At 44.2% G+C, this 27,742-nt stretch overlaps 1 protein-coding gene across 1 annotated transcript; it reads right to left on the minus strand.

Annotated features, from left to right (window-relative positions):
* Positions 1–17,636: 17,636 nt before the first annotated feature.
* On the minus strand, positions 17,637–26,050 carry SYNJ2BP (synaptojanin 2 binding protein). Its single transcript, XM_063331373.1, has 4 exons — positions 25,843–26,050; positions 21,724–21,860; positions 20,100–20,195; positions 17,637–19,114 (listed from the first exon to the last, which is right to left on the minus strand). Exons 1-4 carry the CDS (start codon positions 25,910–25,912, stop codon positions 18,974–18,976), a joined length of 444 nt encoding a protein of 147 aa, XP_063187443.1. The 5' UTR covers positions 25,913–26,050; the 3' UTR covers positions 17,637–18,973.
* Between the last annotated feature and the right edge of the window lie 1,692 nt (positions 26,051–27,742).

Consider the following 27,742-nt stretch of genomic DNA (forward strand, 5'->3'; position numbering starts at 1 on the left):
TCTGATGAAACTGAAAATATTGGCATGGACATTTTTCCACAAAGGTGTCCAGGGTTTCATTAAATATATATGCACGTGGGTGTATATTCTTATGTACACACATATTCATATAAAAACCCCTCAACTTTTGACAAGAGTTCAGTGCATTATTATTCTCACTTTGCTAAAATCCATTTACCCACTCCCCAGAGTCTCTCCATGGACAACGGAGAAGAAGGGAATTTGCTTCTTTTGGTAAGTGCCACTGAGACTGACTGGGAAATCAATGTTTCCTGAAAAAAAATCACCCTAGCCTTTTGGATGAAAAAGCCAGTTTTTACTAAAAACACATTGCAGCAGCAGAACTCCTGTCATTATAAAGAAAGGAACTGCTTGCAAAATGGAATCCCAGCAGGCGCTCAACCTTTCTCAACCCCAGCTTAAAAGCATCCCAGCCTCATCAAGCATCAAGGCTTCAACGAATTCATCCTCAGAAATTTAAGCAGCACAACTCCATCTTTAGCCACCAAGTCACACACATACACATCCCCTCTCTCCCGCTCAGGGAGCTGTCATGCTAATAAATGCAAGGGGGTTAGCTGCATTTTGTATTCCAGGCATACTCCAAAGGGGCTCTTGAGATCTCACTATGCTGATGGAATTCAGCTTGGCCTCATTTGCAGCTGTTACTGAGATCCCAAATGGAATCAGATACAGGTCAGGTGTTTTCCATTCTATTGAATTGCATTGCTTTTGAAATCTCTGCTAATCACATCTCTCACATCGTATGAGAAGAGAGATTCAGATGCCAGATTCCAAAAAATGTTGGTTAAAGGAAATTTCTTAAAATCTGCTTAGTGACATCCCCTGTCCCTGCCACTCAGTTAAACTCATCCAACCTGAAATGTATCCTGACCCCCACAGCTGAGGGACAGTCAACAATATCCTTTGCACCACTTCAACTATCTTTCTGCCAAGATACACCTGTAACAACTCAGAACACCTGAATTTTCCATCTATGAAACTCACTACTAGCATTAAGGAGACTTTCACGTATGAGGCCTTTTTAGATATGTGTAGAGCGTGTAACAGTACAGGAATAACCCTACTTTCCATTACAACAAGGTTTTCATCAGGGCTACATCCCCATCTCCCTTGTACCCACTCCACTACTCAACACTGGCCAAAGATGAGCTTACCTCCCCCAGGACTACAAGAGAACAAGGGATCAATCATTTCTATGGGAACTAAAGAATCCGCAACAGAATCTAATCTGGAGAGTTCCCTATAAACTTCCCTATGTTGCCTCATCACAGCTGTAGTAATCTGTGAGGGAGGCAGCATCCAGAAAGAAGAAAGCACGATAGTTCAAAAATACCATCCAGCAGAGTGCCAGACGTTACAGAGATTGGCTCAGGATGCAGCAGCAGAGCAATCAATGGTAATCAATGGCTGCAAGTAGAGCAGACAGATAGCAGGCAAGAGGCGAGGATCTAGGAGAAAGAGAGAATACAGAGCTACAGGAACCAAGGTGCAGCCATCAGAGGCATGTTTCACATGTGCACAATGACACCTCCATCCACTTGGGACTGCTAGGGACACATCTTCAACCTCTACTTGTCCTTGATGTGTGTTCTACTCTAACAGTTACAGTCAAAATACTTTGGTAATCTCATCTTTAGATGTACTCAACAAGGGTCAGACCAATGTCTGACTTGCTGAGGCCAAGCAATAAGGAAACCAATACCTTTGCTCTCATTCATACCAATGCTGTCCTCCCATCATGCCTGGCCCAAAGCATACTTTGCAGAGTCAGCAAAAACACCAGGAACATGCAGGTCTTAGAGTTATGATGGTCCATGTACCTGGTGCCTCCCACCCTCCTTGAGTTACACTAGTTTCTCAGGTGAAGGGAGAAAATGCATAGAGTCAGCAGGAAACATTCTGTGCTGTGTTTCTGGAGGATATAGCGTATTCTCTGAAGGGTGCTCCACTAGCAGAGCTGCAAGCGTGATGCCATTTTCCATCATCTTCCTATTTCCCCTTTGACCAGCTCACATGACATAGACACTGCCCGAAAAGAACAGTACTCACTTTTGGGCAAAGTTTGCAGACTGCAACTGTTGCTGCCCATAAAGGGGGGAGGGGGCAGCACTCCTTTCTGCTCCTCTCTCAAAAGTCAGCATCAGGGCTGCTGGATTTATCCCCTGAATAAGCTCTGTGTCGATAGCAGCGAGAAGCTAAAAGAGACCAGGAGATGAGAAAATTCTCCAGGGAACCATTTCAGAGCCAGGTCCTCTAGGAAAGCTTTCGCGTCTCTCAGAGAAGCCCTAGAAGGTCAGGAGATAAAAGCTTTGCATCAGATGTCTTTTGCTGAGCCTGAATGTCTGAAGCCTCTTCTGTTTGCTGGAAAAAGGCCAGGCCAGAGCTCTGAGCACTGACAGGAGAAGCCCGCTCCCACTCAGGTAAGAAGTGAAAGTCAGCAAGAGTGGAGGACACGGTCACAAACGCTTTGCCTTCTGGTAACTGAGTTCTAACACAGCTCACGTTGTGCCTCTGAACTGCACAGGTGACAGATGTGTTCTGCTTATTGCTTACTAGAAGAATGCCAAAGAGAAAGGATTCACTGATCATACCCTCTCCCTTCTCCACTACCAAAGAAAATGCTATTTACCTAAATGAGGAGGAGGTATTCAACCACGCAAGACAGCTACAAGATGGGTGCTCGAGGAACAGATACACACAGTTGAGCAATGTAGAGTGTGTACGTATAAAACAGAAGCCTATCTCCTGAATAAGCCATACCTGCCAAGCAAAATATCTTGTTCTAACACACGGTGTCTTTGACATTTACCTTCAATCGTGAGGAGACTTACGATTCACAAGTGCCATAACCACGTACAATCCATCAGCTGTCTCCACAGGACTGAAAAATAAATCAGATTGAAACCAGCCCCTATTTTATACATGCTTATTAACACATTATTTAATGTGCCAAGTTTGTTTTGCTTTGCATAGTTGAAGGACTTTTATAGGATTTTTGTTTATTTTATATACAGCTTGAAAGCACTTTGCCATAAAATGAATTACACCTTAAAAGTGCTTTCCTGCTCACAATTCATGTTGTTTGCTTTGATTTTTAAAAACAATGTCCCCCTCCTAATATATTGAAACTATGGACAGAAGCCCCCCTGAATTCAGAAACAAAAGCATACCTAAAAGACACGAGGAGCAGAACAGATTTTAGTGCTAAGAAACAGTACCAATTTCACGGGTCTGGGAAACATGGCATGGGGGAAAGATGAAGTATCCTACCACACCAGTAGAGCAACACAAGGCGTAGGGGAAGAAGGAAGAGCCCACGTGCCAGTCTAATGTGGGTGATGAGGTGCAGTCCAATTCTGCAAGGTGCCGAGGGCCTCTCGGACAGCGATAAGAACATCTCACGGTGCCAAGTCTCTGGTCACTGACGCCTAAACGCCTCTGTAATATAATGCTCTTAAAAAGGAATTGCAAATTATTTCCCCCCAGGAAAGATGAAAGAATGCCCTTATTCTCCCTGCTACTGGGCTTTCTTGCAGTTTTCAGCATGTGCCCACTGGCTGATGCCCGCTTAGCCTAGCTGAACTCACCACGCTGTTTATAGACAGTAGCAAAGGCTGGATGTGGCCATCATTCTGGAGGGCTGGACAGTATAGATCCTACCCTGGGCAGCAGCCCCTCTGTCGTGCAACACAGACAGCATTACCGTGTGCATGCTGCTACATAGAAATGATCCCTGTCAGTGCCTCTACTGATCCCCAAACGGCAAACATGCTTCCCGTGAGGCTTTGACTCACAGGCTGTAAGTGAACAGTGCTACTACACCTTTTAGATGAGCTTGTAAAGACTGTAATTCCTTTCCATGTCCTGAAAACCTGGAGCATGGTGACAGCTTGCTCTGAGCACTGCAGAAAGTCTGTTCAGTAAAATTTCACTGGCACACGGGTCCAGACAGCCCCCGTCTCCACTTCCTCTGCCCTTCCAACCCCAGAGCGCTGTAAAGGCTCCAATTGCTTTTGCTCTGCTTCTAGATGGCTGGGTACCAAAACACAGGGGCAGTAGGTGTCACACACAGGATTGTCATTGCACGGCCACTCCATCACAGGGGAGGAATAAGAGATCCCAGGAACAGGAGCAGAAGCAGAAGCTAACAGGGGCCAAAGTAAAGCTAGCATCTCAGCGCAGGCAGCAGCAGCTGCAGTATTCTGGGATGCCCCAGCACCAAAAATAGTTGTGACTGTAGAAGAGCTGTTTTGTTCACACGTGCCACCATAAAACTTGACGCATGCTGAGCTGGCCTCACCCACTACTGCTTACAACAGTCGTGGTTATAGCTGCAACCTGGGAGGTATTTTAGGATTTAATCAAAGGTTTGTCACCAAACTCAGACACGGACACACACTCTCGTACCTTGCACATCCCAACATTGACTTTTGAATAGTTCTCAGACAAATGGATTTTGTAGGTAGCCCATATATAGTACAGGCTTGCAGAAGTCCATACATTTAAGCTGTACCTTTGCAGGGGATGCTTATAAACATAAAGCTGAGTGCATGAAAATGGAGATGAAGCAGTTGTCAGCCAGAAGTGACAGCCTTCAAAGACTATCACTCCTGGTTTAAGTTCGATTAATAATGATGGGATAAAATGGCTCTCACTCAACTGTGATGCTACGAGAAGGAAGCACTTCCAGTGTAGGTATCTCCTAATAGACAGCAATATTCTAAAGAGGAACTCAGATTATCAAACTCATGTAGCTCTAGTTAATTAAAACATTACTAGTAACTAGGGAACCCTACTGTCTTCCCTCCTCCATCCCTCCTGATCCTCCCCATCCTTGAAAGTCAAATTTGAACCACCCTGAAGCGTGGAGGGTGTTTCAACTCTGGGTTCATTTCAAACCAGGAGGCAGATAAAGCCAAGCTATGGCATTTGGATTACAACTCCAATCAAAACTTCTTTAAAGTTCAGGAAAGTAGGACTGAGATCTGAAATTTGGAGTATTCACCTCCATTCACAGATAACTAAGGACATATTCAGCCTTTCAATGCCTTTCAATCACATGAAGAATAAATTTGTCCCATTAGACCTGGTAAATCTGCACAATTTAAATCTGGGGCTAAATATAGGTAACAGTTACCAAACATTTTCAGCTTATTGGCATAGCCATTGTAAATTATCTTTTTTTGTTCTATAACCGGGAACAGAGCTAAGGAAACTCTCAGCAGACAAAAAAAAAAAAAAAAGAATGAAGCATAATATAGATAAGTCAGAAAAACAGTCTGCAAAATAAGGTTACAACAAAAGACACCAAGAGCAAGAGGGATTAGATACAAGTATATTGGAAATCAAACCCTGGAAAACAAGTATCTAACTCCATAGTTGTCAAACCTACTTTTTTTCCCCTCTCACTCTCTCTCAGTTTTGGAAAACTTGCTAGGCTAAAAGAAGGACATTGCATTAAAGCTAGATAAAAGAGGCAACCATGTTGTCCCTCTTTTTTTCTTCTTGAAGTAATCCAGAATCAGCAACTAAGCAGCTCTTTCAGTCCTAGTTTTGCAACCCAGACCATCCTTTACCGTTTTGTTCTGGAAAATAAACAAACAAATAAATAAACAAATAAGGAAAGCCATTTTAAAACCTTAGACCATGTTTTCTGCATTTGTATGCATTGTGTTGTTCAGCTCTGGTAGAAGGTTTAGCATGAGCAATAACTCACCTCATTAAATCCAGCTACCCTGCGAGCTCGAAATGCGCTCTGCGCTACTGTTAGCAATGCTACCGTGATTCCACCACTGCGCTGCTGAACTCCGGAGAGACTCCAGCCTGTGTTTCTGCCCATTAGGAAGACTGCCAGCTGCTTATTTGCCTCCAACCTTCCTGCTGGTTGTAGGCAAACTGTTGCTGTAACTCTTGATGTTTGAAAGAGGGAAAGATAAAGACAAGGAAAGGAGAGGGCATTTTGTGGATAAAAGAACCTTATCTGCCAATATTCTTAAGTGATCTCCAATTCTGAACAAGACACAAGACTGGAACAAGTGGAAATGGAAAGGAGCTGTTAGAACACCGCTAATTATTTGGTTCCCCACAGAAATAAGATAACTACCTCTAAGGGATGCATGTATTACTCCCCCAACGCTACAGGGTCACTACAGCTTTATTAAATTGTCCCAGAAGACAAAGCACTACCTGTTGGGAACTATTCCACTTACTTCACTGGAATATTATTAGTTCATTCCTTCCTGAATCTTTCTGTGTGCTGCCATCTGTAAAGGGCTGGCTTTGACTGCTATTCAATTTCAGAGCTTGTGGGAGTCACAAAAACCCAGCCAGTGACTTTTCAATGAGCTGAGCACTGACAGCTGCCCAGAAGAGGCCCTTAAAAAGAAACACGATGCCTTCCAGAGGGAGCCTTTTGGCTTGGCTCTCTTCTGACCTGCAAAACATCAGCAAAAACAACAGTGAGTTAGTGCAGCTTTCCTTTGGCATCTCAACCAAAAATCATACTATCTCTTAAGATCAGTATCTGCTCCAGAGGACAGGAGTGTAGAAAACACTGGATGATGTTCCAAAAAGGCATAGGGAGGAACGTAGAGAACTGTGAGCAGAAAGAAACATTTCCTCCTGGTAAATTTGAGTGGCGAGAGAAGAGGAAATACTGAAGTTCATGGAGGAGTGAAGCAACTAAGAGTCTATCCCTAGAGCTCACCTGCAGGAGGCGGGACTGGAGCTTTCTCTTTGGAACAACCTTTGCATTCAATGACACATTGCCAGTCACATCAGCATCCCAAAGCATATCTCCATGTGTGGAAGTTTAGCTGACTTGAAGCTTGACAATAAAGTTAAGAGCCTAATACTTCTGGGGCTGCCCAGGGACTCTATAAGAGGGGCTAAGGTGTACATTACTTTTGGTAAAGGGCTGTGCGTACACAGTTGCAGGAGAGCAAGAGAGGAGCCCGGAGAAACACCACAGGAACCAGCACAGAGTAGGACAAAAAAGCAAGGAAATCTGTCAGAACAAGCAGAACCTGGCTTCAGAGAACAATTCAGCAAGGGAGTTTTGGGGTGAGATCTGGATATCTCCTTGAAAGAGACAAGGAGAGAGCACAGACGCTACCTGCTGTAGTAGATGAGAAAAGGACCTTGAATATTTTTGTAAATTGGAAGGTAACATCAAAGATTCCAAATTCTACCATCAATTTCTTTAGCAGAAACAACCCAAAGAGATTTGGACGACGAGCAGCAAAGGATGAGGCCTAGATGTTGAACTTCAAGTGACTAGATACACAGTAAAAACATGCAGCCTTATTAAGAACAGCATCTCTTCCAGAGAACTGGAAAACAAGTTTTACCTGATTTTAAAAGGCTCAGATGGTAATCTGGGCGAGTTAGACCTTGCTCGCCTTCTTAATAAATCAGCTGAATACCTCCTAGAAAGCAGAATCCTAAAGACACCCCTGCAGGATTACGGTGCAAAGAAAAAGCATCCTCTATTGTAATCCTTAGTTTGTATCAATAGAACAGTTAGCAGGAGAGAACTAGGGACCATCTTCTATTTTTGGAAGGCATCTATCAATGCTCCTCATGGCGCAGTAATGAATAATTATTGTTTGAGCTGCAAGAAGTACAATTTGACCACTGTGATCTATGATTGAGGGCAGAAAAATGGGAATAGACAAACAATTTTCCTCAATGACAGAAGGTCAACAGCAGGATCCATCAACTTTCAACCCTTGGATGTATTTTGTTTAAAATACAGGCTAGTGAACTGGAAGAGAAGACAAGCAATACAATAACAGTATCCAAGCAATACCATTACATAGAAAAGCAAATTTCTCATTGCACTTGGGAGCAGATGTTCTTTGCTGCAGGGCTGCTGTGCCTTTCCCTGAGCTCCTATAAGCACCTGAGGCACCTTTTGCAACAGCTTACTAGAGACAGTTATCTGCGTGAAGGTCCCTTCCATTCAGAGACAGGGCAGGACTTCAATGGAAGCTCTGCAAATCAAAAAAACAGCAGGGATTTGGATAAAGATCGGAGTCCTAGAGTATAGTCGGTGCCTATGAATTATTGCTTAGAGACCTGTGGCACTGTCCACTTAGATGTAAGTTTTTCAAAGTCTTCACCCTGAACAAACACTTGGTCCAGCTACGTCTATTTGAATTTGTATGATGTTTGGACCCAGTTCCCTAGTTTGGAGTTGTCCCTCCTATGAAAAGTTCATTATTATCATCCTGAAAGAAGCACAATCAATGCAGCCTCTTTTAGAAGAGGGGAACTGCAGTTTAGACAGTGAAAGAAGTGAAAGGCAAGAACACCATCCCCTCTCTTCAACAGATGGGCAGATTTTTCTCCTGATGTGTATAACTAAACACTTCTAATGTGCCACTCACTTTGGTTTGCAAAGCTGAAGATGTGTTGAGTATAATATTAGAGCTCTCCATTCTTCTGCCCTCTTCGTGCTCTTTTAAGATTATTTCAATAATCGACATGTATCCTCTTAGCCAAGGGAAAGCAATACAGCCAGTCACTGATTCTGGCACAGATCATCCTGCTGGAGACCTTCTCCATGCAGCCATGTGTGCAAGCAGCTGTGTACAAGTAGCTATGACCGTCAGCTCTTGAACAGTCTGTGTTGTTAAAGCCTGGGGATAAACACACAGGCCCACAAATGATAAGCTTAAACCATACCAACAACTGTTTGAGACAGAGTTCCTTCATCAATAACAGCTATTAGCACATCCGAGTCTGATTCAACTCTTTCACCATCTGCGACAACATGTCATTTGCATTAATCCTTCATTTTCTTTGCACCACATTTCTTCTTAGCATTCATGCTTCCCAACTTGCAGGAACATTTGTCTGACCCTTCTCCATAAAACAATAACCGTCAACACATGTATTTAGATGAGCCAGTGATCATAATCAAGAACACCGCACTGATTTGATATTGCCATCTTGGAAAACAATGAATTGAGAACTGCTAACGAATCGCTAACGCTCAGTAATTACATCTTCAACAGGCAGTGATTGTATAGGTGGGTCATTTCTGTGTGTACACAGCGTTACTTCATTTTTTTCATTCCTGCTCTACTACACACTTAAAAATATGTTCAGGTAGAGAAAGTATATCGGGTGCCCTCATGAACAGCATGGGGGCTAAACCACACAAAACACTATGCATCAGAAAGAATTTACCAGGGAAATTGTTACATGACAGAAATACGCCATTACTGGTAGTTTCACAAAATAAGCATCCTACTTTCAACACCTTAGATTTAATCCATATGGGAGATGTACAGAATACCTTTAAAAGGCAAGTCAAGCAATTTGAATTAATCTCTGAATCCGAATCTCAAGAGGACAGCTTTGGGGCACACTCGGATTTCCCTCCTGCTAACCCACCCCTGTCCCACAGGTGATAATTACCTCTCTCCCTTTCAGTAAGGGCAAACAGACATCTCTTCCCCACAGGGAAAAGAACACTTTTCTCTCTCAAGTTGTCTATCATCTGATTAACATAATAAAGTTAAATTCAGAGAAAAAGCATCGGCCTGTATTTAGCCTCAAGTTTGTGGTTTCCATTTCAGGCTTGAAAAAGTTCTTGTGTCCCTCCAGTGCATGGAGGAGCTGGTGACGGGCAGAAAACTTTGAAGAAAGGTCACACCTTTTTTGCTGACGGGCCAGCAAAAAAGCAATGCATTTCAGGCACGGAAAAAAATCACTAGAAGGCCATAGCAAAGCAAAGTTTTAGAGAACAGTTTCCAGTCTGGTGCTCTTAAAATATATCAGCATTTGACAAGCAAGAGAGACAACTCTCTGCCATCCCCCTTCTCCTCCCACCCCGCGACTGCCACCCCCACTGGAACACCTCTCTTATGAAGAGAGGCTGAGGGATTTGGGTCTCTTCAGTCTGGAAAAAAGACGGCTGAGGGGGGATCTTATCAACACTTATAAATACTTAAAGGCTGGGTGTTAGGAGGATGGGTCCAGGCTCTTTTCAGTGGTGCCCAGCGACAGGACAAGAGGTAATGGGCACAAACTTGACCACAGGAAGTTCCATCTTAACATGAGGAGGAACTTCTTTACTTTGAGGGTGGCAGAGCACTGGAACAGGCTGCCCAGAGAGGTGGTGGAGTCTCCATCTCTGGAGACATTCAAAACCCGCCTGGACGCATTCCTGCGCAACCTGCTCTAGGTGACCCTGCTCTGTCGGGGGGTTGGACTAGATGGTCTCCAGAGGTCCCTTCTAATCCCGACCACTCTGTGATTCTGTGAGATGTGTTGTGGGAATGCTGGCCTAACATTACTTTTCTCAACGCAACATGTTCATCCTCTGTAACCCCTGTTGTTAAGCTCTGAATCAGAAATGGTTGGCCTTATTAAAGGACAGCCTACGATCTCACCTCTAAAATGTTAAATATCACAACTGTCAGAGCCTATTTCAGTCAGTTGGAGCTGCTGAGAGCAAATCCCTTTAACTTTAACCACTTTAAAATCAAGGGCATGTTGGCTTTATGCAAAAAATAAGACTGCGTTTTTATAAAGTGGGGTCTGCTTCTCAAAGAATCAGCACAGATACTCACAAGACGTTGACCGAGGCACACTCAAACAGTGCCACAAGGTGGCCCTGACCTCATCCTTCAGCAACAACCGTTCAGTCCTCCAGGTTGCCCAAACCCTTCTCCCTCTCCAGCTGATCTTTTATAATCAGTGCCTTTCACATCCAGCCCACATCTCCATACTGCGGTGTTCACCTTGAACACCACCATACACATTCTGATGCCAACACTTAAAATACCCCTTATAGACAGCAGTAGCAGAGTACAGGGATTTCCCCGAAGCAGCATTTCAACCACACTTTTTTTTTTTTAACCGCAGCCACAGAAGTCCGTATGATGGATTGTGTTTAGTTTTGTTTTCCAGCTTCATACCACGGCTTCAGAACCGCATGTTCTCATTCATCTGATCAGTGCTCTTACATCATCCCTGTTTAGGATTTTTGCAAGTATTTATACACTACAAACAAATTCAATAGCCAAAATGGGACATACCAGCAGTTCAAGGAGAAATTAATTAAAGCTTGCCAAGCAGGGAGAACTTGAATACGGAATGGGGAGACTTTTTCCTCCTCATCCCAGCATGTCTAAATGCTCACACAAGAACATCTGAAGTCCTGTTTCACCCTCTGAGCTCATAAACCACTGTGCTGTATAATTTTGGTACAGATTAAAATACTCCCTTTTAATTGCCATTAGAAGAAAGGTAACAGTTTGATCAGATTCCCTGACAATGTCTACGCAACACTTCCTCAGTGGTTTATAGTTAACTGGCAAAGCTGGTAGCACTGCTAGGGAAAAATTCAAGCAAATTAAGAGAAAGGACTTCAGACTGAAATTTCTTTGCAGAACGATGATCTTGAAGTGCTGGGCTGGCAAACAAACTGGCTGTTTGCGGCACTCTTGCTGCAATTCAGCCCCGTGGCGTGTGACGCCCCGGCTGGGACTCAGAAGCCCCTGCTTCTGAGCAGGGACTTGGACAAAGGGGCCGAGGAGCTCGGTTTCTGCAGGGAAGTTCCCTGTGCAGAGGGGGACGGCCATGCCAGGCAGACTGCATCTCTGCCATGTGTCCCGCTGATACCCACCCTGCTTCTGCACGACCTTTTCTGGCCTTACTTCCTACCTGATTTGTGCTCCCTTCCCATGCGCCCCCAACATGGCAAAGCCAAGAATATGTGAATACTTCCCTTGTGTAAGAGCTCTTTACAGCTGAAGGTATTATCTTTGCCATTAGAGTGCGTGACTAGCGTCCCTTTTTGTGCACCAGCTGACAACAGTCTGTGAAAGAGCATAAGCTGAGCTGCATAAAGTCTTCTCTAAATTCACTAGAAACCCTTCTGAAGAGTATTATTTACACAACGAAAGAAGAAAAAAATCCACACAATCATGGATTACTACTCACCTTTTAAAATTAAAATTTTGAACTGCATTTCCCAACTTTGGACTATGCTTGTTATATTTAGAAAGAAGGAAGTGAAAGAGGCCCTAAATATTACAATCCTTGTATCCCCTTTCCTTCCATGCTTTATTGTTTCTGTGATTTAGAAGTTTACTAAAACACGGTGAGAAGCAATGAATGCAAAAGACCATTTGGGATAACTGTGAACCCACTATTTCATGTGTTGCATTTTGGCTCCCATACAGCCTATGTACCTAAGTGAGACAGCAAATATTTCACCAGTTAAGTGAGTAATTTCTTTCATACAGAGTCTCCAGTTCCACCTGGGAACGCCCATGCTAACAACTTGTAACACCAGATTGCTAGTACCTCAATCATTCTAGATTTAAAAAACGTCTTTAAGAACCCAAGCATTTTCCTGCACTAATACATGTTAAATAACCACAGAACTATCTAACTTAGACTATTTCCCATTTAACAGCTTGATGTCCTTCAATTAATGTCAGCAATCTACCTTGAAAACTATCTGTGAACTATGAATTTTAAATAATTCAGTGAAACAGAGCTTCGAGTCTATTTGGATGAATGTTATTAACATCCAGAGCAGCTCTAATGGTTCGTGTTTATTACTAGTTAGACTGAAGTAGCTGAAGCAGGTGGCTGTGTCAAAGATGAAAAAATAGCACGGCTTATACACCTTACACTGCTCCTTCTCCATTCCTAGAAAATGTTGCATTTAAATCAGCCACCCCCAGCTGTGTTCCCCGACTTCTCCCAGCCCAAGCAGTCCTACTGAATCAGGTTCAGCCCTCGTTGCTTTTAAATCTCATTTCCTTTCTTTAGGAGCACACTTCCCTCACACGCTCCCTATGAATAAGAACAGACAGGTTTTCTTCAGCCCTTCTTTCCTCATCCACTCTAAGCTTCTCCCAAAAATTTTTCCCAGAGATGTTGTTAGCCATGGATATATAGACAACCCTGCTCCCAAGCACAAGTACAGCTGTCTTTCCAAAACTCTGCTTGCCTTTGCTAAACTTTCTCTCTTTCTCTGGAAATACTCAGTCCCAGCAGAAGAATGACATGCTTCGCACAAACTGCAATTCTGCTGCACTTTCCCAAGTAGCGGATACATAGTTGTCTAGCTTGGTGAGCCCTAAGATCTGCCTATCCTGCCCACCCAACCCACGAGATGGGGTACAGGTCTAGCATGGACTGCCACGCTCTAACAACTGGAAACATCTATTCTCCCAGCACCACCATGATCAGAAACTTGGAAAGGTGAGAGAGAGACATCGTAAGAGCAAAAATGGCAAGCCTGGAACTGGGAGTTCTCATGACACCAACACAGAGCTTCAGAGGCATTCCCAAAACTGGAACACAGCTTTTATTGCTGTAGAGACTGGGCCATCCTGCTTAAAATACTGATACTTCGCAAAAGCGTCTAGTGTCCACGTAATCACACAGTGAAACTCTTAGGGCTTTTTTGGGCTCAGTTCAGAGCTGATCAGAGTCTCTTACTGCCCTAACTCTATAGCCTCCACTGTCTCAGAGGAGAACACGCTCCTGCTTGATGTTCTGGTGACTTGTCCTCCAACACTTGACAAGCCAGCCAGAACGAGAGCAGTCGCAGAACTAAGTGCCAACATTAATTTTCAAAGGGAAGAGAAGAGAAGAGAAGAGAAGAGAAGAGAAGAGAAGAGAAGAGAAGAGAAGAGAAGAGAAGAGAAGAGAAGAGAAGAGAAGAGAAGAGAAGAGAAGAGAAGAGAAGAGAAGAGAAGAGAAGAGAAGAGAAGAGAAGAGAAGAGAAGAGAAGAGAAGAGAAGAGAAGAGAAGAGAAGAGAAGAGAAGAGAAGAGAAGAGAAGAGAAGAGAAGAGAAAAAGAAAAGAGTAACAGCAAGCCTGATAGCTAGTTCAGAGCAACTAAGGGGACACAGTTGAATTAACAAATATCAGTATCTGCTGACAGAGAGCAAAAGCAGCAATTTTTCTATGACAATTGCTTTTATGTCATGGCAAAAAATGCAAGGCAGGCACAAATGCTAGGCTGCTGAGAGGTGGTGAAGAGGGATGGGAGGGAAAGGAACTTTACTGAAGGGAAACGTGGCTGGAAGATTTGGACACAAACACAAACGTGAAAGCTTGGTGAATGATCTCCAATCGTTCACAAGCCACTTTGAATAATTACCCTGCATACTTAGCACAGTTACTCTTTACTAAGAGTGCCAGTCTAGGAAAGGTGGTTTTGGCAGCCAGGTAAGAGAGACACAGCTCGCTCTACAGTGAAGTTTGCCTGCAATCAGTTACAGCTGAAGCAGCAAGGACAAAAGCTTTTAAGTTTGACAAGCAAAGCCATTTTGAGTCTGCACAACATTGCTCTTCATTTAAACCAGCGTATGTTCTCATTGTACATGGATCTTTCTTTAAGGAAGCTTTGAAAGGCCTGGAGTCCCCCTCAGCTGCACATGTGGAGAGACAGAGCAGAGCTCCAGAGAGGACACGTACCAAGCATGGCAGGAGGGATGAGGCATGAGTCTGCCTAAAGCTAGTCTTGAGGAAAACCCTGAGGACAAGGGTATAGTTAAGGTCCTCCTTCAGACTTCTCCACATAACCCCTTCCTTGGCCCCCAGCCTGGGAGACACTGTCCCATTAGTAAATTATCTGCTCTTCAACCTAAGCAGAGGAAAATGACTTCCAAAGGTAAAACCTACATCACTAAACCAGGAAAGAGGAGGGGAGGGAGACTGGCTCATAAAGCTCACCTGGCCTGATTATCACCCTCGTATCAGCTTCTGCCTGCAACAGAACAGATGAAGTTTACTGACCATTCAGATGTAATCTACTTAGTACTATGCAACATGCTGATACATGTATTTTTAAGAAATTAATGCTATACACTATCAAAATGCATCCATCATAGAAAGAATCCAACAATCATGGGATACCAACAGTTACTGAAAAACCACAACCGCAGAGGGAAGCTTCCTCTGTACCAAACTCCATTTGGTATTTTCACCAATGATCTGGCAGAAGACAAAACCAGTCCTACTAAAGATAGTGGACTGGTAAATAATGCAGCAGACAAGGCAGAGAGAGAGTTATTTGGCCTGTCAGTGTGCGCAGCCAATTCAAATAGGAGATGCAGTCACTCCACAAAACACGAAGTCAGACACCTTCACCCATACCATGCAGGTCACATCTGGGTATGGATGAGGATTTAGAAGCCAGAACACACCGGTACTTAACGCTCATTTCTAGTGTCACACTATGATCTACAAACTGGAACTAAGAGAATTTACCTCTCACATGGCAATGGTGTTTATTCTGTGGGTTAGCAAATGAAGAAGGGGAAAGCTGTATACAACTTCTAAGAGATTTGTAAAAGCTATTTAAGAAAAGCCAGCTCTTAGGACTTGGCTTAAATTTGGTTTGCACATATCTGTATCTTCACCAAAAAAAATTTTATGGTTTGCAGATAAAAATGATATGGAAAACCCCTAGTATATGGCATTGGCATGCTCAATACTGAGATTCCACACGTGGTTGGGGTGTCTGGATTTTACAAAGCAATACAGAAACACTGGAAAAGGTGGAGAAAGCCACAGAAACTACTCCAAGAGAGAAAGTGTCTTACACTGAGAACCTTAAAGGGCTCAGCTGGCTTCATTTCTTAAAAATAACATGAGGCATAACACAATTACAACACACAAATCCCTTCACAGGGAGGGACTATCAGTTATTAGAGGCCTCTTTAATCTAGCACAGAACAACCTAACAAACCAGTTGTTGGAACCTAAAGGCAAACCGAAAGCAAGGCACCTTTCCCTCCCACACACTCCTTTCTAGTTTGTTTTAATTAAAAAGTGCCAGAAGTAGTGCATCTTCCTATCTTCAGAGGAAGTCTGGCTGCGCTCTCTCACTGTTACGTCCAAGTCAAATACATATTATTTGCACATACAATTCAGGAGACTCTGTGAGACACAAATGCCCAGAATACACAGGAGTCAAACTAGATGGATTTGTCTTTAAACTATGAATATGAAAATCCAGGCTTCAGCTGGTCAGTAAGTTCACAATAAGGCTGAGGGAACAGATGAGAATAGGAGAGAAACATGGGGATTTAAGAGTTTCAACTGCCCTCAGTATTACTGGCAAATTAAGTCTTAAAAAAACCCCCAAACATATAAATTACAGTTAGGATGCTTTTTATGTTTGTCTTCAAGATTTCAGTTTATCTTTCTTTCAAAACCCAGAGATCTGAGTTGTAACGAAAGCTAAAACTCTCTCTGATCGCTTGCATTTACAAACTGTCCTCATTAGATGTTCTTTTAATTCACTTCTTCCACAATGACAGAAAATGTATATAGAGCATTAAGTGCAAAGATGAAACTCAAGGCTACAGAAATCACATGGTGGAAAAGACTTTGGAAAACACACAAAGTTTAGGTGAGACAGCACAGCTGCTTAAAGAAAGTAACATAAGCCACATCTCACAGGAGAGGTTGGGGCCGAGCTGTACTTTTCCACAAGGACTTTGTCAATAAATAGGACAAGGGGTGGCTGGGGATTGGAAAAGAGATTGTTTGGTGCTCCTCAGGCACTGGTTTGAAGGCCACAGACACATAAAGGTGCTCCTGAGGGTTAGACGGGAAAGTTTAAATTCTGAGTAAAAACTACTATTGAGACTTCTGGAAAAGCCACTGAGTTAATGCTGTGGTATTAAAATTATTCAGCAATTGTGAAAAGAAATCCAAAGGAACACTATGCATCAGAAAAGCCTTTTCTTGCTCCGTAAGCCACATCAGTTATCTAGGCATTGGATATAACCCTCCCCCTGTAATAAACTGCCTGCAACACAGATGGCAATCATGTCTGAACAGTATCAAAATCCCAAAGCTGAAAGGTAAAAAAACCAAACAAAAAAACCCAAAGGCTTTGCGTTCTCTGCTTACTTCAATGGGAAATGAGTAAAACTAACCACTCCCGCAAATCCTCATCCTCCTAGCCTGTGTTCCACATACTCCCTCTCACAGACACTCGACTCAGGGAAGAGCTAACAGGAGGTTTGTCCCAGACAGACCTTTTTCTTACTGCCTGCATCTTTATTCTGATGGCTGTGATACAGCATTAACTTCTAATCACCTGTCTAAATACACGCACGTGCTCCACGTGGAGCACACACCACACCACAGCCAAATATTCAGAGCAGGTCACAGACAAGCAAGATGGTTCATGCTGCATCTGCAAAGAGCTGTCCCAACAGCAGCCCTTCTCGTATCAACCATAACTGGTTTGCAGGCCAAGGCAAGTCACTATACGCATCGGCCCAGGCCGTCCAACACCAATATACATTCACCAAACCTCAAGTCTTTTCCCAAAGCCTCCTAAGAACATTGAGTGATATTCCTCCGGTTCCCTCTTCCCCTTAGACTAGAGTAGTTTATAGGCCAAAGCAAGATTTCATATGGTCTAGTTGCTCTGAAACTCTGCAGTGATTTGGGAATGTCACGTACAACAACATACCATTTCTATCTCCAGCAGATGGCAGGAATATAGCCCTGCACAAACACACAATAATTTCAAATACAGCAGCAATGTCCTGCTAGAATAATAAAGAATAGAGATAAGTAAAGCACCAACACACCAGTTTTCCTTTGTTTGAAAACATATATTGCATATGTGATTTCTTTTTTTTTTTTTGGCATCATACAGACCAGACCATGCATTTGGCTTTTCTTTTACAAAAACAACAAAATACATTGATTTCTTGAAGACAATAGAAACAGGTCTTACCCCATAGAGCTCATGTCAGCTGGGGCATTTAAAACCATTGAAATCACAGTGAGGAGATGAGACCCTGCAGGTAAATTCAGCAACATGCTTTCCAGGGCAAGGGTCTCTTCCTTTGGTATTACTCGCTAAGCCTTACCCTGGCTTACACCTGCCAGTCTATCTCCTGAACGTCACATCAGTCTTCACAAATGAGCAACAGACAGGATGATCCCAGCCTGCTCTCCGCTTCTCCCTTTCAATCTTCCTAAGATTTTCTGACTGCAAGAAGCAAGTTAGCTGCTACAGAAAAATTTTATCTATGTACTCCCCACGCGAAAAATAACCCCCAAACCAGACCTTTAACCTGAGAGATGCAGACTTCAACCCACTTGACAGATGGAGGGACTATTGCTTCATTACTAATTTAAAGACTCTTCTGCAACTTCAGCATGCCCAAATCTCTTGCCACTGCTTATCCTTGTGATTCAATTGTCTGCCCGCATCTCTCCGGTATGCTAGCATTTTGTGGAAAGATTTCCCTTACAACTCTGACCCAAGAATTCTGACAATCAAAGTCTCTTTCTAGCAGCAGGCCATCTTCTGTCTTTCCAGAACTGGTAGAATAGCTCACCGATACTGCATATTACTATTAAATCAGCAGCTACACTGATGATTTTATCTGTGAAACCACAGATTAGATTTTATACATTTTTCTTAAGGCATTTATTTAGCAACAACCAACAAAAATTCAATGGAAAAAATAATATACCCTCCACATTGCTTCTCTTTATTCATGGTTCAGACAGGGATGATTAGTTTCAAGACCAATTCAGCGGAAACAAGGCAAAGCCTCTAGTAAATGTTTTTGATTTAAAACCACCCCAACCCCCACCCCCTTTATCCAAAAGTCCCATCTTAAAACGTGGAATAGATGAGTGTGTTTGAAAGTTCATGGTGCAAAATAGAGGAGGGTGGCAAAACCTCCTCAGATAGTCAAAAAACCAGCTATCCCACTCTATACATGAACACAGTCATCTCCCTTCCCCTCTTCTTCTCTGCTTCCATCCACTCTGCAAAAAAATCAATATATAAAGAACATTATCAGCAGCTTTACGGTAGGCAATGATCCTTTTTGACATCAGTCTGTGATAAGATCGTTGATTCTCTCTTTAAATTACATCATAGCTGTGTAAAATACGCAGTGAAATCCAAAACGTGAACTCTTCACATCCGCTGTCGATACCTCAGCAAGATCCAGACCGCTGCCGCAGCAAGCGCCAGGCCTGGCACAAGAAAGGCTGCTAGAGGAAGCCCACCTGATTCTCCATCGTCTCGATGACCCACAGGGCCATTTTGTGGCTGCAGCTACAAGGAAAAAAAAAAGTATTTGTGTCAGAGCCCACTACAGGAGAGCCCCCCAGTTCTATGTCAGGACCAGGTGGTTCTGTAAGGATGTGCAAGATGGTTTCCCCAGGCGTACACTCCACACATGGGAGGGTTAGAATGGCTTTGAATGGACTGAGCTTTACTGCAGGGTACCTAGTCACTACCAGGCACCCTCACGTTTCTCTGACACATTGTGAACTAGGACTCTAACAGCTGGAACAGGGTATGTCTCATACAGCAGAAGCAGGGACACACACATACCCAGGGCATCCCTTGGTGCACTTCCCACCACACCATTTCCTAGTGTCTTTACCAGGAAAAGGGTGTCACTAATTCTCTCCGTTTTTCTTACCTGCCCTGTACACTGGTCCAGAAGATTTACTCCTTTACTAAGGGAGTAAAATAGGGGCCTCAACACACCTCCCCCACCAGCATGCCACAGGCTGATCAGTATTTCCTTTGTCGACTTCAGTGCTAGCCAGGGATGTTCAAGTTACAACAGTGGATTAAGGATTCCTCTCTTTCTATATCCAAAATGGCACCAGTATATTCAAACCATAGCAGCCCACATTTGTTCCTTTGTGGCGGGCTGCACGCACACCTCAACACTAACATGAGTGATGACCTCTGAAACAACAGGGGACTTTTGTCTCCGGTAAGATTTTGGCCTCCGAAACAAAACTGGAGAACTTGAGATTCCGTCTTCACAGACAAACCTTTGCCTCTCAGAAAGGAGATCCGTGAGAAAACACACCGAAGTCCAGCAAAACAAACACTTCTCCAAACTCACCTCTTCACTGATACTGTTACAAACAAGTAATGCATGGATGATTACAGCTGTGGTGGACTAGAGAAGGCCATAGTTCTAACAAAATCCTTCTACCTCATGAAATAGAGAGCTATCCATCATAGAAACCAGTCTAAACTGAGCGAGAAGTAACCCTAAGGAACAGGTTAAACATACCCTGCGCTGAATTTTCAGAGACACGTCATAGCCTGCATTCCTGAACAGTTCCACCGCATCCTTGTGCCGCAAATCCTTCAAGTCTCTGCCATTGACCTAGCAAAAAAGGAAAAGGAGAACAAGTTGCTGAAGGGCAAAAAGCAAATTTTTAATGATGCAGGCTAACACAGGAAGGACAGGAGATAAAAATCTTCCTCTTTCACAAAATTCTGCATTTGGAGCATGATAATATAATCAGCAAGATCCATATTCATCCATTCATATTACAGATGTATTTTTATATGTTGAGAGGTAAAATGAGGAACTCCAAGCCAAAACACAGAGGTACTAAAAAAAAAACTACCTAGAAGCAAAATCAGAATATAAGATGACAGTTGTGTCAATAGCAGCTTCTTATGCTGTTGCTTTACTGGAAACAAATCAAAGGTGTAATTCTGACAGCTAATGAAAGTCAAAGAGCAGCTACAGCAAAATTATTATGAGTCTCTTTCCCACATTGTTCCCTCTACTGGTCTACCTTTGAAACCCTTCTGTTTGAAAGACTGTTGTAAACATACATTTAAAAGCATATTGATATAACAAAAAACAAACAAACAAAAGACTTACATACATATTGGCATCCGCTTGAATGTGTTAGCATTTTTCTTAATTTAAAATAATATCTCATGGCAGAAGGTTTTATAACCTACTTTATTTCATTCACTAACTGATGATATTCAACCTGATTTCTCTTTTTCATCCCTGTTACCCCTAATTGTATCCTCTGGGATCACATCCAGTGCCTCCTTTCTCTTGATATTTAGACTCCTCAAACATAAGCACATAAACATTAAACTGTCAAGAAAAGATAGGACAATACTCTCCATTTATCTTCATATAATTTTCTGGATCAATAATAGGCTCCAACTAGTGCAAAGCACTCTATAGAGGCTAAAAAGATTATATGTGGAACATAATAAGCAAGTACAAAATAAAATTAAGGAGTATTGAAAGATCACGTATCACACTAGGAGAGGCTACTTCTTCACTCATCACTTTGTAAAGCATATTGTCTTGTATGATTGCCAACTGTCTGAAGAACCAGCGGGACTGAACCTCAGTCACTTGAAAACATTTTTCTAAAAGGAGAAGCCACCTGTATTATTCCTGATGAGCTGAAATGAAGTCTTATGGCCAGGAAGTCTTATGGCCTAAAAATCTCCCTAAGCGAAAGGATCAGTAATCACAGATTACCTGTCAAAAAATGGAAACTTAGAGGTGGAAGACCTTTATTTACACATGTGTAAATGACGATTCATTGTGAGCAAGAGAAGGTCTGATGGACTCTAAAACCTTAGTGAGGCAAGTCACAGAGGAAATACAAACACAGTACCATGGAGTGCTTCTGAGGCAAATCAAGAAAGCAGAAGAGATGAGTCCATGTGTAGAGGCACTCATCTCCCTAGTGCTCAAAGCTCTCCCCAGACCCCCCAGATAGCTCCTCCATGGAGTTTGCGCAGCATCATCTAATTGCATTCACCACATCCTTCCTCTCTGTGCACTGCGATGGCAAACTTGCATCTCATATCACATTACTGATCATAGCATTTCAGGAACACACGGGGCGACAGAAGAAAGGGCTTACCGCTAAAATTTTATCTCCTTCTTGTAATCGGCCATCAAGGTAAGCTGCCCCATCCTTTTTGATCCGGCTGACATAGATGCTGCTGTCATTGGAAATGTACTGCTGATCTGTCCCACCAACAATGTTGAAGCCCAGCCCTAAGGTAAGCCAAAGAGAAAGCTGATGAGGAAAAGCTCAAAGCTTCAGACATTCTTGCTGTTGTTGGGGACTGTACCCTACCATGTCATCCTGTTTTCTCCACCATACTAAAACTCACAACACACAAATCTGCATCATACTTTCCAACCATCACTGTCTAGAGAAGTTATTCTCACGAAACTGGTCTTGAAAGCAGAGGAGAGACCCCGAATGCCTGAGGGCCCAGATGCTTCATTCCATAAAGCATCCATGAGCTGTTCTCAGGTGGGTGTTGGGGAATACTGAGGGACATGCCATTGTTTCTGAGATGCCAATTCAGCCCTCAGCAGGAATATGCCTCTTCGGCACAGGATGAAAGAGAAAGAAAGCATTCTGCATTTCACAGGAGGCTATACTAAATCATTACCTTTGAGCAACAAGAAATCATGCTTGACTAGCATTTCATGAGCTGAGAAACAGAGTTAGGAAAGGCAAGGAGCTTTAGACCCTGTCTACAGATGAGGAAACAGGCAAGAGGAGCCGTGCTACCGGCTCGTGGGCACCTAGAGCTCAGAATGCTCCCCTTCCACATCTAAGGAGCTGGAACTGGCATCCTTGGCCTCCAAGAATAAGATTAGCTGAGATGCAGCTACTTTAAATTGTATGTAATCACTTTGTTCTGTTTTGGGAATTCAAAACACAACAGGAAATAGAGACAAAGTTCTGGGATTTAAAACAAAACAAAAAGGAATACATATACATTAAACAGAACATTTTTTATTATGTTTTGTATTGTTCTTCAAAGTAAGCCTCGATTACAGATCTCTAGCTGGAACTAGCTGCTGGATTAAAGTGCAGTTAAAGATTAAGACTTCTTGTTTCACTGAAATCCATAAGAACAAATTGAACTCAAAATCTGGAAAACCACAGGTTATAAGAGCCAATTTCCCATTGCACATGCAGCTAAGTTTCTCTGTAAATAATAATGCACGACAAAGGATGGGAAATATTCGCTAACAAGAGGCTTGCAACGAAAAAAGAAAGAAAAGTCAAGAAAAAAAAAACCAACAGAAATATAGAACCAAAGTAAATGGAGGGAAAAAAAAACCACACCACTTCTTTTTCTGACATAAACCAGTCATCCAAAACCTATTGTCAAGAACAGCTGAAGGCAAATTCTCCCCATGTTCAGCCAGGCTGATTTATTTATTTTCTCTTTCTTTCTTACTTTCTCTCAAAGTTGGGACTAGAAACTCTGAGAGGGAGAGTTGCAAATGAAAGTAAAACCACCTTCTGCCTGTTGGGAAGCAGCATTTTAAATCAGTCATAGCAGATCAAAGGACATACAAGATGAGTCACGCTATTTTAGGTGTGCATCCACAGCTGGGAAGTAAAGAAATATTAACAGCAATCTTGCCGCACCTTTTTTTCCCCCCCCCTTTTCTTTCTGGCAGCTTCAGACAAACGAGAGGAAAATGGAAGCAGCAGCAGACTGAAGAAACACTGACATTTCATCCAGATTAATACCTATTTCAAGAAGGGACAGTTATGCACAATAACACACCCTTCAATGGGAATTAACAAATAAAAAAGCCCCACAAAACTAAAAATTATTTGCTATAAAGCCAATAACCTGGGAACAGGGGGAATCAATACTACAGAAAGTATAGGGTTTAATCAACATTTATTAAAAAGCCATAAAGAAGGAATAAGAGTTCCAGAGTACTTTGATTCTCTCTCACATACATAAAAATCCCTATATATATACGTATAGATAGATATATAGTAGTTTTCACCCACGATTTGAAAAATAATCAAAAGTCACAGCTTTCAACAGCAGAGGCAACATGAGATAGGAGCAGATCTTTGTGACACAAAAAGGCAGCAATTCGTGCTAGACCAAGTTAAGTATTCACAGGGCTTTTTCACTGTGTCATTCCTTTCCAGCACTTAAACTTCCACTCTGGCTAAAAATATCTTCCTATCATTCCTTGAGCTCTCTGCTATTCTCCCCTTCCAGCTCACGAGGCCATAGAAAGAGACACAGCACAACCGGGAGAAAAGGAGCAAGGGGAAGAAGAGAGCGCACATGGCACTAAATGCCTTGTCTACAAGGGACCAGAAGTGGAATGGCAGAGCTTTAAAAGCAGGCTCCGGGCTAAACGCCTGGCCCTCCCTGAGGCTGCAGACCTCCCTATGCCTCATTTACACTGCTGAAACTTAAAAAGTCCCTCAAAAAGACATTAAAAACCATCATGATTGGCAGGATTAGGAAAAGAGATTGAATAATACTGCAAATTGAAGTGAAGAAGTTATTTAGTTTTCTATAAAACCAGATTTTTCTGACACTTTTCAGCCCAGTACTTCATCAGGAAATTTGAAAGAGAGACATACGCACAGTTTTGCCACTGTAAATTCATTCACCTCCTCAGCAAACTTTTGCTAGAGATGTTTAGCATCAGACCTATTTTTAAAAGTTGCAGTCAAAACTCCGATTAGAGAGATTATAGGATTATACTCTGCTTTACAGATAACACCATTTTGTTCCTTCCACAGAAATGAATAATGATTCACATGGTAAATACATTAAGGTCATAGGGGGCTTTAGGACCTTCAAATCAAGTGACATAGTTAGAAACTTAACTCTGAAAACACACAGCCCATCTTAATGACGGGACAAACCCTGCTTGTGGTAATCAGATGTGAATTACCGTGTCCACCTTCAAGACTTCTCAACTCTACCCTTCAACATCCCCTTCCACCTCCCGCAGGATTTTAGCTTCTGTATGGAAACAGCTTTCCCATCAGAGCCAGCTTCATTTAGCAAATAGTTTTCCCTGACAAGCGTGGCTTCATTAGCTTGAGCGTGTGACCATGCAGGCAGGGCTACGCAGCTTCCAGAGCAGTGGCTGCTCCGGTGAGCCGGGGAGGCAGAGGGCTGCCCGCTGGGCTGACCCTTTGGGTTGCAATCACTGGCCTGGAGGGGCCAGGGCCAACCCCAGCCCCGCAGGACAACTACCTTCACCCTGGAGAAAGGAAAGTGGCACATACGCCAACCATGTGGGTGCTGCGGGTCCTTGGTGGGCCCACGGAGCCAAGGCCAGCCAGCAGCCACACCCAGCAGTTGTGCAGACAGAAGGGCTGCCACGTTTTCTTTCACGCTCGTTTTAATTAAAGAGAAGGCCTTGCGCACCAAAGTACAGCTCTCGTTCCAAAACCTCCCTGGAACCTGTGGTTCTTTGGAGCCAGGATTTTGCTCCAGAGCCCTATGTTTGGTGCTAACGTGCCACGCTTCTGGAAGCGCGACTTGAATGGGATCGTAAATCCTGTAAAAATATGAGGGCGGCTGGGCATCCGCAGGCTTCCATGATGACACATGCTGCTGCTGTGACAGGAAAAGCAAAGCCAAAAATGTGTCCCACCAACTGCCCCGCTCCCTCTCCCTTCCAGCCTGGGCTCCTCTCCCTCACCACCACGAAGCCCTCTCTAACCCTACCCCGAACAGTTAACACGAAGCTGACAGTACAGGGCACAGTCGTGTTTTTTCAAAACGCCCCCTTAATTTTGGGGTATCCAACCCGGCTGAGTGCTGGGCACCTGCCGCCTCACTTGAAAGCAACGGGAGCTGCAGCGGCGACGGCAGCTCCCGGGGAAAACCAGATGCGAGTTGTTCCACCCGAAACACGGACCGTGACCCCGCTCCCTCTCTCCCACGCAGGTCACAGGCTTCCCCCCGCAGCAGCGCACCCGCCACCGGGCGTTTCCACGGGCCCACCGCGGCTGGAGAGGCCGCTGCGGCCACAGCCCGGCAGCGGCCACCGTCCTTAGCGCCGGGACCCTGCCGCTGCCGACCCACGGCCGGTAAGACCCCCCCCACCCCCGGCCAGCCCCCGCCACCGCTCCGGCCTCCCCGCCCCGCCGGGGGCCGCGCAGGCCTCGGGGCGGCTGCCCCGGCGCGGGAGGCGCCGAGGGCCCGGCGAGGGGCGGCCGCCCCCGCCTTACCTGAGGGTCTGCGGGTGAGGCTGATGACCTCCTCGGAAAAGCCACCGCCGCCCGCCACGCTGCCGTTCATGCTGCGGCCTGAAGGTGAAGTCGGCTCTCGGGGCAGCCGCTTTCGTTTCCTCGGCCGCCGCCGGAGGGCCGCGCCGCGGAGCGCTGGGAGTTGTAGTCCGCGGCCGGCCGGGGACGGGGCTCCGCTGCCAGCGGGCCTGCGGGCGGCGGGCGAGGCCGCGCCCGGGGAGGAGCGCCGAGGCCCAGCACCGGCCTCTGCCCGCGGGGCCTGGCCCTCGCAGCCGGTGGCACCGGTTCGCGTCCGGAGAGCGGCGCGTCCTTCGGGCTGCGGGCACCGGACTCAGCCCGCGGGACGGGGCTGCTCCCTCTAGTCCCCTAACGCCGCCCGCGATGCGTCCTCCTGCCCACGGGCACCTTCCCTGCCCCCGCGAAGCATCCTTGCCCTGGCCCTGCGTTACTCCTCAGCCTGCAGGTGGGTTTCTCATGAAGGTTAAAGCGCAGGTGATATTTTTCTAGGGTGGACGTAGCAGAGAAATATGCAGATATGTGACCCGCTGCCAGCCCTTTTAACTGGCCACACAGCAAGCTGAAAATCAGATCAGACAGCGATGGGCAGAAGCAAAAGCCAGATGCAGGCAGGTGTCAGAGAGCATCCATGCCAGCTCCTGGTTATGCTACGATGAATACAGTACCACTGCCTTAGACTCAGAACCACAAATAGCACATGGAACCGCCATGCCGACCACCACTGGGAACAATAAATACTTAACTACGTCCTGCAGAAGGTGTTCAGTTTGAGGATTTGGGAAATTTCCTCAAAACTCTGCAGAACAGATAATTACCTCGCAATAAAAAGCAAAGGAGTTCAACTTTCTAAGAGAGGGGCCACTTGAACCCGGGACTCCTGTACCTCAGGGAGTTCTCGAACCAATACATTATCAGGAAAAAGTAGCAAGGGAAAATTTATCCCTATTTGTTTCCTCATTAAACTTTATCCTTGTGCTACAGGTGTCACAATACAGACAATGACAACAGGGAACAATGAACATGGCCTGGTGCAATTTAATCACCTAACTGCTTGGCACTGTTGGGACATGCATGTCAACGTACTGCAGGAACCTTTCTGATGAAAACAAGGACCAGGTGCTCTGGTCTTCAGCGTTACACTACCAATGTGTTTGTTTGGTATTGCAGTACAGGTAACAAATATTTTTGACTGCATTCATTCCAGGATTATCTGCACTTTTGGATTCCTGACTTCAATAGGAAGAGGCAGCCTGCATGCTGGATCTCTGGATTAGAGGAAGAGTGTGCCACATGCCTTAATGCTACAACAGTAATGCTTAGCCCTCAACTGAGTGTTTGAACACCTGCCTCACAGGTGGGAGACAGGCATTCAAGGCCCAATTACACCTGCAATGACAAGCAAAACCATGAGTTGTCTGTCACAGGAGGACTTCTTAAACCATTAGGCCCAGCGGTCATACCTGTTTCAGTCCAGTTTTCCAGTTATGTTGTCCTGGATATCTATACTTAATTTTTGCCAGTGGTTAAGAACACTGGAAAGCAAAACTTGTACAATGGCCATCAACTATTATTTCCTCCAAATTCAGGCTTTACTAATACCATACTTGGCACACCCCTTGAAGATACATACTGTTCCTTAGCACCAGTTTTAATGTATTTTAGAGTTTACAGTCTTGGCTTAAGACAAAAACAATTTTATCTTGATCTAACTGCAATATTGAGAGGTTTTTTTTAAATCGTGTTTAGCCAGGAAGATGTGTCAAACAAGAAACATGGGTAAATCATTTTTACTTACTCCTAGGCAGCTCCAGGCTTCACCCACCACATATTAACAGCTACCTAAGACAACATACCTTGCTGCCCT

The sequence above is a fragment of the Chroicocephalus ridibundus genome, chromosome 4, assembly GCF_963924245.1.
Source record: "Chroicocephalus ridibundus chromosome 4, bChrRid1.1, whole genome shotgun sequence".
Classification (NCBI taxonomy): Eukaryota; Metazoa; Chordata; class Aves; order Charadriiformes; family Laridae; genus Chroicocephalus; species Chroicocephalus ridibundus.

Bases quoted from the DNA above. Each gene is read 5' to 3' on its own strand.
- SYNJ2BP (XM_063331373.1), bottom strand. From the start codon at position 25,912: ATGAACGGCAGCGTGGCGGGCGGCGGTGGCTTTTCCGAGGAGGTCATC. The intron at 21,861-25,842 runs GTAAGGCGGGGG...GGCTTACCTTAG, and splicing joins CCTCACCCGCAGACCCTCAG to GGCTGGGCTTCAACATTGTT. The intron at 19,115-20,099 runs GTATGTTTAACC...TTTTCCTTGTAG, and splicing joins CTCTGAAAATTCAGCGCAGG to CTGCAGCCACAAAATGGCCC.